This window comes from Geotrypetes seraphini, chromosome 12, assembly GCF_902459505.1.
Source record: "Geotrypetes seraphini chromosome 12, aGeoSer1.1, whole genome shotgun sequence".
Taxonomy (NCBI): domain Eukaryota; kingdom Metazoa; phylum Chordata; class Amphibia; order Gymnophiona; family Dermophiidae; genus Geotrypetes; species Geotrypetes seraphini.
This window is the reverse complement of record NC_047095.1, coordinates 60,310,878-60,323,939: the sequence shown is the minus strand read 5'-3', so window position 1 is coordinate 60,323,939 and position 13,062 is coordinate 60,310,878. Positions and strand designations below refer to the sequence as shown.

General features: G+C 44.3%; 1 protein-coding gene across 3 annotated transcripts in view; it reads right to left on the bottom strand.

Annotated features, from left to right (window-relative positions):
* The window catches only part of TTC39A (tetratricopeptide repeat domain 39A), a 150,186-nt gene that overhangs the window by 52,981 nt on the left and 84,143 nt on the right, over positions 1-13,062 (bottom strand). For all 3 annotated transcript variants that reach the window (XM_033915880.1, XM_033915881.1, XM_033915882.1), the window contains 2 exons: positions 7,724-7,791; positions 3,492-3,556 (listed from right to left, as the gene is read on the bottom strand). In XM_033915880.1, the coding sequence (XP_033771771.1) occupies positions 3,492-3,556; positions 7,724-7,791 (133 nt within the window). The remainder of the gene's footprint in view (positions 1-3,491; positions 3,557-7,723; positions 7,792-13,062) is intronic.

Sequence of the window (13,062 nt, the reverse complement as noted above, 5' to 3'; positions counted from 1 at the left end):
CTCGTTAGGAGAAGTTCATGAAAACCCACGTTTCACCTCCCTGTGAGAGATTCTCCCTCTTTCATTTATAGACAAACAGTAAGGTTTTATTTCTACTGTTATTACAGCAAGTTTCAAATTAGTTTGATGAATTGCTTATTTACTTTTACTAAGCGAGATACATTAATTTTAAAAAAAGCATATATTTAGACATGTAATTTAAAATTTAAAATAATGGGTTAGACCGACAGACTTACAGACTAATTAATACACAAGGTAAAGAGGGACAGAACTACAATTCAATATTTTAAAGTACAGAAGAGAACCATAAAAGGAGAGAACATTAGGGAGGGAAAAATGGAAACCTGAAAGAAGCTATTGTGAAATTTGAACATAATTTAAAGATTAAAAGCATCTATGAAGGGAAACTCTTTAAGTTACTTTTAAAACGACTCAAATTATTTTCCTCTCTTACATGCTGAGGTAAAGTGTTCCCAAGTTGCGGAGCCATCACTGAAAACATATCATGTCGTCGAGCTCCAATAATTTTCAGGGAGGGGACTACCAAGAGCTTTTGATGAGTGGACCGGAGAGAACGCGACGTACTGTAAGGGATGAGTAATTTATTAATAAATTGGGGTTCATTAGTAGGAAGGGTTTTAAATCCTAGGAGTAAAGTTTTAAAAGTAATACGGTGGTTAATTGGAAGCCAGTGAGATTTAGTCAGCAAAAGGAGACACGCCAGTCGTGTGAAAGGCTACCATCTATTCTGCAATGCACCCATAATTATTCCACCTGCAAGGGTAAGTTGTATTGACCAAACCACGCTGCAAGTACCTCCCCACTAATATGGAAATTTTAATGTTTATTGTTAATAGTACACTTCTCCCTCCGTATCAGTGGTTTCCGTATTTGCGGATTCGCAATTTTTCGGCTGCTGACTCCGCCCCCTAATTTCCATCACTGAACCCGGCGTTTCACATTGGAAATCGCCGCTCCCGGTGGTTCATGGAGGAAATCGCTGATCCCGGCGTTCTACGGAGCAAAAATCGCAGGTCGGGTTATTCGTGATTCATCATCTTTTTCAGGTCTATTTTACCCATAAACCGCGAATAACATGCAAAAAGTTATTTGCGGTTTTTCGGTATTCATGGCTATGTTCTGCCCACATCCCCTGCGAATACGGAGGGAGAAGTGTACAGCTTCCTAAACCTACCTTCTCTTGCTTTAACGCACTCAGGTCATCGATGTTGCCCATCATAATATTCACAGCCAGCCAGAACAGAGCTTGTTTTCATCGACTTTAGCGTAACATCCGAGACGGCTGGACTGCAATACCATCTTTGCACCAACGTGTTTCTGCTTCTCTTAAAGCAGTGTTCTTCAACCACCAGTCCATGGACCGGTGCCGGTCCACAGAAATTGCCTGCTGGGCCAGCATTTGCATCAGGCCCAAAACAGTGTTCTTCAACCGTCGGTCCACGGTGCGATCGATGCGGCGTTATCTTCGAGCCAGCTCCCTCTTCAGCACTGATTCAGTGCACAAAGCTACGAGCAGTGGCTCCTATGCGCGTCCTGCGCCTGAACCGGAAGCATTCTTTCTGACGTTGCAACGTCAGAGGGAAGGCTTCCAGGTGAGGCACGGGACGCGCAAGGAGCCGCTGCCCACAGCTTTGTGTACTGCATCAGTGAGGATGAGGGAGCCGGCCTGAAGATAACACCGGGGGCGGCATAAAATGGCCAAGCGGGAGCAGGCCAGAAGGTAAGGTATAGCATGGAGGGAGGGAAGACAACAAAGGTAGGGGGGAATGATTTTATTTTTGAATTTAGTGATTGAACTATGTCAATTTTGAGAATTTACATCTGCTGTCAGTGTGCTTTGTGTAGCTTAATGTTGTGGTTAACCATTATGTGTTGTTAATAAGATTATATTGTGTATGTGTCTCTCCGTTCGACATCTCAAAACCTCCTATCTGTTCCATCCCTGAAAATTATAGGCATTAGAAGACACGATATGTTTTCGGTCATGGCCCCCCAACTGTGGAACTCACTACCAGTGTACATTAGAAAAGAATAAGATCTTCCCTCATTTAAAAATTTTTTAAAAACTTACCTTTTTAAAGACGCATTCAACCTTTCATCTTTCGACCTATGACCAGATGTTTCAAGGTCCCGAATTTTTTTTTACCCCCTCTCGTTTTTCCCCTTTCCGTTTTTTTCTCTCTAACAAAGAATTGTAACTTTTCCCCCCTACCCTCCACGACTCATGTCTGTTTTAGATTTGCAAGTCCGAAGTTATTTTGTCTGTTTTCACAATCTGTTTTTATAAAGCTGCACATCGCTTAGTAAACTGAATAAGCGATCCATCAAATAGTAATAAAAAATTAAAAACTTGAAACTTGATACTATTATGGGGGCGGGGTCTGGGGTGGAGACTGGGTAGAGATGGGCGGGGTCTGGCCCACGACTTAGCCCAGTGTTCTTCAACCGCCGGTCCACAGAATAATCCTTTTATTTCTGCCGGTCCATAGGTGTAAAAAGGTGGAAAACCACTGTCTTAAAGCAATGCAGTCATATTCTGGGAGTCACGCTGGACAAAAACCTATCCCTAAATAACCATACTGACCTCATCGTTAGGAAAAGCTTCTCGGTACTTTGGAAACTTCGCACCATAAAAAAATACTTCAATGACACTGCATTCCGTCTACTTGTACAATCCTCCATCCTCAGCATTCTCGACTACTGCAATATCATCTTCCTCAACACCACAAAGAAAACTACCAGGAGACTAAAAATAATCCAAAATACCGCAGTGCGCCTCATCTTTGGCCTAAAGAAATGGGAACATGTCACCCCTTTCTATCACCAACTACACTGGCTACCATTTGAATCTAGAGTTCTTTTTAAATTCGCATGCTTCTGTTACAAATCGATTAACGGCTCTTCTCCAAGTTACATAAATACCCACTTTAACCTTTATTGCAACAACAGGACATCACGCAGAATTCAACTGTTCACCTTCCCTTCGCCAAAACACTGTCCTCTCAAAAGATTCCTCGATAGAACTTTCGCCTTCCAAGCAGCCAAGTCGAACCCATGGCTAGCCCAGATGATACTCGAGGCCCCCACTTACCTTGCCTTCAGAAAACTACTAAAAACTTACCTATTCAGCAAACACAACCCTTAATATTCCGTTCACCCCACATAACACTTACCCCACCCCTGCCCCCTTCCTCCTTCACCAGACCCTCCCTTCCACACTCTCTACTTCCCTTATCTAGTTCGACCAAACCTGCAATTTCTGTTATACTGATGTAAATCTTCCCCTCATTGCAGGCAGTTGTAAATCGTTGTAATTTATCGTAAATCTGCTTGTAATTTGTTGTAAATCTGCTTCTAATTTTGTTGTAAATCTGCTTGTCAATGCAGATCATTTGCTAATTGATGTAAACCGCCTAGAACTCACTGGGTATGGTGGTATATAAGAATAAAGAATAATAATAATAATTTACCTGTATGTTTGGTAGCTGTTCCTGACTTTGATCCCTCCCTTGATAAAGCCGACCATGTTCTCATCCTGCGTGAAAGAAAAACATAGAGAGGGAGCTGTGGAGGAAACTGGAAGATGGAATTCCATGAACCTCTCCGATCTTTCACCGTTTCTGTACTCCATAACTTATTTCTCTACACTTTTCAAGGTTTTGCTTTTTAAGAATCTTAACAGTAGAGAATGACACGGTGGCGGTTTACCCGCGGCCACCGCATTTTAGCCGCGGGTCACCCGCCGAAAACGGGGAAGAAAACTAGCAGTCGCTGCGGCGACGGGGACAAGGCCATTCACCGCCCGCGGGGCGGTGAATGGTCTTGTCCCCCGCAGTGAGGCATGAAGGATCGCGCGGTCCCCGCAGCTCACACCTGCCCGCCCAATCGATTCCAGTGTCCAGCCAGCTCTCTCCCCTCTCCTCACCCCAGTCCGCAGATCCTCCTCCTCGGCGACCCGCACGCTACCAGAGAGCCGCACACACCCGCCGCTGCTCAGCCTCGATCTTCTGCTCTGACGCAACCGGAAACAGGAAGTTGCAGCAGAGCAGAAGATCGAACACTGAGCAGCCGCGCGTGTGCGGCTCCCTGGGAAAGCGCGCAGGTTGCCGAAAAAGAAAACCCACAAACCAAGGTGAGGAGAAGGGAGAGAGCCGGCCAAACACCAGGATCGACCGGGCAGGCAGGTAGTGGCCGCGGGGACCGTGCGATCGCTAGTGTTCCCGGCTCAAATTGGAAGGAGGGAGTGAAAGGAAAAAGGCTTATATGGATGCAGCGGGGACGGTGACGGGGCGGTGAATGGGATGGCGGTGATGGTGACGGGGCGGTGAAGGGATCGGCAGTGATGGGGCGGTGCAGAGGATGGTGGGCCGGTGACGGGGACAGGTTTTTTCCCCGTGTCATTCTCTACTTAACAGCATGTTTTAAGTTGGTTTACTTGAAGTCTTCAGGTTTTAAACTGAAATCATTATGGTGATTTTATATTTTGCTTCATTCATAGACGTTTTTATTTTGTGTTCTGAAAGCAATATGCCATGTATGTATACTGTATGTTCTCTTCACACACGCATGTCATTCTATTAACGTTTTCTATATTTAATATTTCTTTATTGTTGCTTATTTCTTTTATATGCTTAGCTTAGGGCTCCTTTTACAAAGGTGCGCTAGCGTTTTTAGCGCACGCACCGGATGAGCGCGCACTACCCGAAAAACTACCGCCTGCTCAAGAGGAGGCGGTAGCGGCTAGCATGCCTATGTAAAAGGAGCCCTTAATGTCCCCTGAGGAAGGTGTTTTTTCAGACGCCGAAACTAGGATCCTTGTTGGGATTATACGTTTGAATAATGACTGATTTCTTTGGCTGACAGGACACCTCCCTTGCCTCTTTTGCTGTACTGGTTGTATTTTAAGGCATTGTCGCTTCATTGTCGCTTCTTTCAACCTAACAATAGTGTAGACATGGATAGGCCTGGGTGGGCCAGAGCCCACCCAAAATTCTAGCACTCGCTGTGGCTGGCAGGGATGCCTAAACCCTGCTAACAGACGACTTCCCCCTCCTTGGGCAGCCAGCGCTCTTCCAAATGGCAGCCAGTAGCACTTGCCTCGAGCTGACGCTGACACCAGCCCTTCTGCACATGCTCAGTTTTCATGCATGCATAACCTCCTGGCATTGTCATAAACAGTGGTGTACCTAGCATATTTGACAGATGGGGCAAATCATTTTTTAACACCCCCCTTATATGAAAAAATGATTTTTAGTAATAATGTGCGAGTCATACAACAAGGGTATATAGGCAGCGTCTTAAACATTGCTGTGAGCACTAGAACATCAGTATACCCACTATAAAACTAAAAAAGCCAGATTAGTACAGATTGATCCTGCACAGTCAATACTAAAAACCCCCCCAATATCTTTTTCATACATACAGAACACAGTACGGAATAAGCACTCACAAACTAAAAATAGAAATATGTAGACAAAAGTTAAACTGAACCGCCAAGAAGCCAGACTCTGCATACAATGCAACACCACAGAAACAGTGACACATGCCTCCTAATACGTACTGTTTACAATAAAAAGATAGCAGGTGTAAATTTGAAAAAAATTGACAAATAACAATTACCTCTTTATAAATTAACAAATAGAAATATTGTGTATATACTCGAATATAAACAGATTTTTGAGCCAATAAAAATGGGGGTCTCAGCTTATATTCATGTCATTGCCCCCCTCCTGGACTTGTTGCAGGCGTCCGCCAGCCCATATGGCCTGGTGGGGTGGGCTGAAACAGGAGGGACCCTCCCTTCTCCTGTCCTGGCCGACTGTGCCAATTTTATTTACCTCCTTCTCACCTTCCCTCGCATACCTTTTTGAATCCCTGGTGGTCCAGCAGTATACCGTGCAGGAGTGAGCTTTCCACACTCCTGCCCCACTCTGAGCCCCTCCCTGAATGGCTGCCTTGAGTTCTCCCAGCCCAGCAGTGTACCAGGCATGAGAGAGCTTTCCTTGCTCCTGCCTGACATTGAGCCGCTCGCTGAATGGCTGCCCCATGTTCTCACGGGACTCGTGAAAACTGGCAGCAGCCATTCAGTGAATAGCTCAGTGCTGGGCAGGAATAACGAAAGCGTGCTCATGCCCAGTACACTGCTGGACCACCAGGAATTCAAAAAGGTATGCAGGGTGAGGCGGGAGGGAAGTTAAAAAAAAAAAATTGGCAGAGTCAGCCGGGACAGGAGGGATCCCTCCTATTCCGGTTCACCATGTCTTACGGCAGGCCCGGTGGAGGCCTGCAGGACATTGGGATAGGGGGGAGACAGGGTACAGGCAGGGAGGGGGCTGGGTGCAGAGCCAGGCAGGGGATGGAGGGGGGGCAGGGCACAGATACTTGCAGGGCACATGAATATTAATCCCCCCCATCTTATATTTGAGTCAGCCTTTATTCTTCTTTTTTTGGGGGGGAAAAGAGTTCCTCACCTTATACACAGATTGAGTATATAGGGTAAAACAAAAAATGGAAAATAAGATAATACCATTTCATTGGACTAATACATTTTTCAATTAGCTTTCAGAGGCTAATACCGCCTTCCTTAGGTCAGTACCATATACTGCTGTTATGATATCTTGTCCTGATCTGAGAAGGGGGATTTTGGTCTCCAAAAATTAGTCAAAATGTATTAACATTTATACAATGAAAAGATCACCTTATTTCCATTTTCTATTTATGAACGTTTATCAACCCAGGCTTGAGTGCTGGTGTAGGGAAGGAAGAAGGGGCAGAAAGCAGAGAGAAATGAGGCCGGGGGGGGGGAGGGGGAAGACAAGCTCCACCACTGCTGCAACATGCGCTCAAGCCCGCCCCCCATCTCACCCTGCCCCCCCTCCTCACGCTACTTGCTCTCGTAGGGTAGGAGGGCATCCGCGCACATGCCAGACGGCAATTTGTTGGAAGCTTTTCAAAACTCAGACACAGTGCCGGGTTTTGAAAAGCCATCCAGACCCCTGTCAAAGGAGGAAATCCAGACATCCGGTAACCCTAACTACACTGGATTCTTTTCTCTTTTGTGACCACCGTCTCTGCCGCTGGTCCAGGGGTGATGTGGGATGTGGTGGCAACAACAGTGGGGAGAATTGGAAGGAAGATCAAAAACAGCCATTTAGCAGACTTTGGGGGGGGGGGGGCAGGGACATTTTCTGCATCCCTCCCCCCCAAATTGGAAATTGGGGCCACTTTGGATTCTTATGAGCTGAAGGAGAGCTGCCAAATGTCCCATGTGGGGCCAGTGTGTACCAAAGACATCCATCCCCACCAGCCTGCCTTCAAGCTTCGCTGGGGGGAGGGGAGGTATCCTCAAGGTTCTATTTCCAAACACATTCTTTTGGGTCTATTGAGAGATACCTTGTCTTTCAAGCATGTGGCTCTTCCACTCATCCACTTTCCCCTTTCTGTTTTGAAACTAGGTAGAGTGGCAGAACAAAAATAGAAAGACAATGGGGGCTGTTCCAGACATCTCTAGGGGGGGGGGGGGGGCGCCATTGGCCCCCTAGGCCTTGCACTGAACAACACTGCTCTTGGTGAACACTAAGTCGCCCAATGGCAGTGCCAACCCTGAACATTAAGAGACTTCCTAGCTCTGCCATTTTGTCATGAACACGTCATGCGCTTCCCTCCTCGACCAGTCTCCAGTGATTCCTTAGGAGTACAATACCTGCAAAAATGTAAGAGCAGCTCTCTGAAGCAGGCACTCTGCATAGCAAACCTCAGCATGGATCTCCTCTGCAGAGAGAAAAAGAAACAGAGACTGAGAGAAGAGCAAAGGCCATCACAAATACAAGCTGAATAGTTCATTGCAAATCAAAGACCACATCACCCATAGAAGCAGATTTGCCAACAAGCTTTATGTCACGAGTCAGTCCCAGTTCTATCCATGGCACTTACAGAAACATGATGGCAGATAAAGGCCAAATAGCCCATCGACAGCATCTGGTATCTCATCCTCTCTCTAAGAGATCCCACGTGCCTATCCCATGCTTTCTTGAAATCAGTCACAGTCTCTGTCTCCACCAGCTCTTCCTCTGATTACTCTGGAGCCTATCACTTCTTAATTTCATCCTATGCTCTCTCATTGCCGAGTTTCCTTTCAAATGAAAGAGACTCGACTCATGCGCATTTACATCACGTAGGTATTTAAATGTCTCTGTCATATCTCCCCTCTCCCGCCTTTCCTCCAAAGTATACAGATTGAGATCTTTAAATCTGTGCCCATACGCCTTATGATGAAGACCTCGTACCATTTTAGTAGTCTTCTTCTGGACCGATTCCATCCTTTTTATATCTTTTTGAAGGTGCAGCCTCCAGAATTGTACACAATATTCTAAATGAAGTCTCACCAGAGCCTTATACAGAGGTATCAATACCTCCTTTTTCCTACTGGCCGTACCTCTCTCTATGTGTAGCTGTTATCTCTCCATGAAATAAAAAGACCATAGAGGCACCGGGAGGAAATTAGGCTTAGTTCAGTCTCTCTATTCTGTTATGTCATACGCCTGGAATACGCTACCCGAGTTCGCCCGTCACGCCTCTGCCCTTATCTTGTTTCAAAGCAGACTGAAACCCCATCTTTTTGATATAGCCTTCAATCCAAACCTTACTCCCTTCTCCCCACTGCTCACCACCTTAGCCAGCAGATTAACCATCCCCCCAACTGTATCCCCCGCCCTGGTGTTCTGTTTGTCTGTCTTGTCTGTTTAGATTGTAAGCTCTTTCGAGCAGGGACTGTTTCTTCTTCTTTGTGACTCTGTACAGTGCTGTGTGCGTCTGATAGCGCTATAGAAACAATTCATAGCAGTAGTAGTAGCAGTATGAAGAGTTTCAGTCTTTGGGAAGCAGAGTTGAGATTGTGATGTCATAATGTCTCATTCCACCAATAAGAGCCAACCTCATCAGTGATGTCACAATGGCTTGATTGTCCTGTACTCCCCTCTGCCCTCCATCCCAGCCAGCTGATTAACCTTCCCCTTAACTGGATCCATGACATCCTGTTTGTCTGTCTTGGCTGTTTAGATTGTAAGCTCTTTCGAGCAGGGACCGTCTCTGTCATGACTCTGTACAGCGTTGCATATGTCTCTAGAAATAATCAATAGTAGGACGGGTGGTTTCTTAACCAAACTGTAGGCCCAGCACCTTCCTAAACCCCTTCAAGAAGAGCTTTGCCTGAACAGTTCTATGCCTTCAGTAATCTCCAGGACAGAAAAGGGTTCCGCTCTCACTTTGGCCCTACTTCCTAAAGTGTGTCACCATTCTGTCCCACCTAGGCCAGAATTCAGAAAACCTGTGCCGGTAGAGACAATTCTTAGGGAGCCCTTCTTTAACTAGGCGCACCAATGGCGTGACACCAAGGCCATTATAGAATACTAGCAAAAACTTGAATTTGCATGTCTAAATGTAAACATGATAATAACTCCTTCAAAAATATCTTGTGCACCGCACTCAATTACCACAATATATATAGGCTTCTGCTCGAGCCACAGCTCTTTACATCTCAGTCAGAAAGTTTCTGAAAAATTATAATAAAAGAATTTTATTTCTATGGAACTCAAGCGCTCACAGTTATACTGCCATTAGAATATATCTCGGCATATAACTTTTATTAATCTCTTTGAATTTAACTTTTACTGTACCTATTCACTATAACTGTTTACTACAAAAGTCTTCTTATATCATTATTGTAATAGTACTTAGGTTGATGGAAGATCTCCGCTTCGCTCTCTCAATTTGCAAAAGAGCTTCTTCAGGAGCAATATAGTTGATTTTATCAGCACGAAACAACAAAGAATAAAGACTAAGATTACTAAACATAAATACTATTTCACACCAATTTTTCATTTACTTGAAACTCTAACAATTACTGAAGGATATGGCGATACTCGAGAGAGTTCAGAGGAGAGCGACACGTCTGATAAAAGGTATGGAAAAACTTTCATATGCTGAGAGACTGGAGAAACTGGGACTCTTTTCCCTGGAGAAGAGGAGACTTAGAGGGGATATGATAGAGACTTACAAGATCATGAAGGGCATAGACAGAGTAGAGAGGGGCAGAAAGAGAGAGAGAAAGGGAGACAGAGAGAGAGAGAGAAAGGGAGACAGAGAGAGAGAGAGAAAGAAAGAAAGAGAGAGAGAAAGGGAGACAAAAATATATATATAGAGAGAGAAAGATTGGAGAAACTGGGACTCTTTTTCCTGGAGAAGAGGAGACTTAGAGGGGACATGATAGAGACTTACAAGATCATGAAGAGCATAGAGAGGGGCAGAAAGAGGGAGATAAAGGGAGACAGAGAGAGAGAGAGAGAGAGAGAGAGAGAGAGAGAAAGATTGGAGAAACTGTGACTCTTCCCTGGAGAAGAGGAGATTTAGAGGGGATATGATAGAGACTTACAAGATCATGAAGGGCATAGAGAGAGTAGAGAGGGACAGATTCTTCAAACTTTCGAATAATAAAAGAACAAGAGGGCATTCGGAAAAGTTGAAAGGGGACAGATTCAAAACGAATACTAGGAAGTTTTTCTTCACTCAACGTGTGGTGGACACCTGGAATGCGCTTCCAGAGAGCGTAATAGGGCAGAGTACGGTACTGGGGTTCAAGAAAGGATTGGACAATTTCCTGTTGGAAAAGGGGATAGAGGGGTATAGATAGAGGATTACTGCACAGGTCCTGGACCTGTTGGGCCGCCGCGTGGGCACGATGGACCTCAGGTCTGACCCAGCGGAGGCATTGCTTATGTTCTTAAGGTTACCCCATCCTATTACAGTCTGCATATTATAACCTTACCAAAATACGTTTATAAATACTTTTATTTTGTTTTGTTTTATTTTACTATTAAAATTACATATTCTTTTTGGATGCCATTTTGTTTTTACTTTTACTATATAAATGGTTAAAACATTACTACCTAAATAAGCATTATATCTAAACACACCCATATCGATCTGTTTTTGTGACTGCATATAACCGCCCAAAACTCTATTAAAACTCCACTACACCCATTATTCGTACTAAAGTTCACTAACTTTATCTGCATCAAACTATATTGCTCCTGAAGAAGCTCGGTTGCAAATTGAGAGAGCGAAACGGAGATCTTCCGTCAAGCTAAGTACTATTACAATAATGACATAAGAAGGCTTTTTAAAAAAAAATTTTTTTATTCATTTTCAAACTTAGAATAAGTGTGACAAATGTTCAAACAAATTAACAATAAATATATCACTTAATAATCAGCAATGATACAAATCATAAACTCTTATCACCCCCCCTTCCCATCCTTTCCTATAATATATATAAGATATAAGAAGACTTTTGTCGTAAACAGTTATAGTGAATAGATACAGTAAAAGATAAATTCAAAGAGATTAATAAAAGTTATACGCCAAGATATATTCTAATGGCAGTATAACTGTGAGCGCTTGAGTTCCATAGAAATAAAATTATTTTATTATAATTTTTCAGAAACTTTCTGACTGAGATGTAAAGAGCTGTGGCTCGAGCAGAAGCCTATATATATTGTGGTAAATGTAAACGTGACCATTTCCTCCAGATCACTAGCAGATGTAAACAGTGGCATAACGAGGGTGAGAGGCCCCTCGCCATGTAAAGCATTCAACATATACTATTCTACAATCTGTGTGTGTATTTTGGAGACACACCCACCCCCTGCTCTTTCCCTGGTCCTGAGACACACCCACCCCTTGCTCTTTCCCTGGTCCTGCTTGCCACACGTGCCTCCCCCCCCCTCATTCCCCGATCCCGCCTGCTATGTGCACCCCCCTTTCCCCATATCTCTAGTGCAGTGGTCTCAAACTTCAACCCTTTGCAGGGCCACATTTTGGATTTTTTGGTACTTGGAGGGTCTCAGAAAAAAAATAGTTAATGTCAGATGAAGTTCAATGTTGAGAAGTGTAAAGTATTGCATGTGGGAATCAGAAACCCGAGGCAAAGCTATACGATGGGAGGGATGTTATTGAATGAGAGTACCCAAGAAAGGGACTTGGGGGTAATGGTGGACATGACAATGAAGACGATGGCACAGTGCGCAGCGGCCGCCAAGAGAGCGAATAGAATGCTGGGGATAATCAAGAAGGGTATTACAACAAGAACGAAAGAAGTTATCCTGCTGCTGTACCGGGCAATGGTGCGTCCGCATCTTGAGTACTGCGTCCAGTATTGGTCACCATACCTTAAGAAGGATATGGTGTTACTCGAGAGAGTTCAGAGGAGAGCGACACGACTGATTAAGGGGATGGAAAGCCTTTCATACGCTGAGAGATTGGAGAAACTGGGTCTCTTTTCCCTGGAGAAGAGAAGACTTAGAGGGGATATGATAGAGACTTACAAGATCATGAAGGGCATAGAGAGAGTAGAGAGGGACAGAGAGAAAGGGAGACAGAGAGAGAGAGCGATAGAAAGAAAGGGAGAGAGACAGAAATAGAAAGAGAGAGATAGAGAAAGATTGGAGAAACTGGGTCTCTTTTCCCTGGAGAAGAGGAGACTTAGAGGGGATATGATAGAGACTTACAAGATCATGAAGGGCATAGAGAGAGTAGAGAGGGACAGATTCTTCAAACTTTCAGAACATAAAAAAACAAGAGGGCATTCGGAAAAGTTGAATGGGGACAGATTCAAAACAAATGCTAGGAAGTTCTTCTTTACCCAACGTGTGGTGGACACCTGGAATGCGCTTCCAGAGGACGTTATAGGGCAGCGAACGGTACTGGGGTTTAAGAAAGGATTGGACAATTTCCTGCTGGAAAAGGGGATAGAGGGGTATAGATAAAAGATTACTGCACAGGTCCTGGACCTGATGGGCCGCCACGTGAGCGGACTGCTGGGCGCGATGGACCTCAGGTCTGACCCAGCGGATGCATTTCTTATGTTCTTATGTTCTTATTAAAGAAATGAAATTTTGCTTGAGGTAAAACTCTTTCTAGTTTATAAATCTTTCCTTTTGGCTAAGTCTTAATAATAATATTGTCATTTATAGCTAAAGAGACATT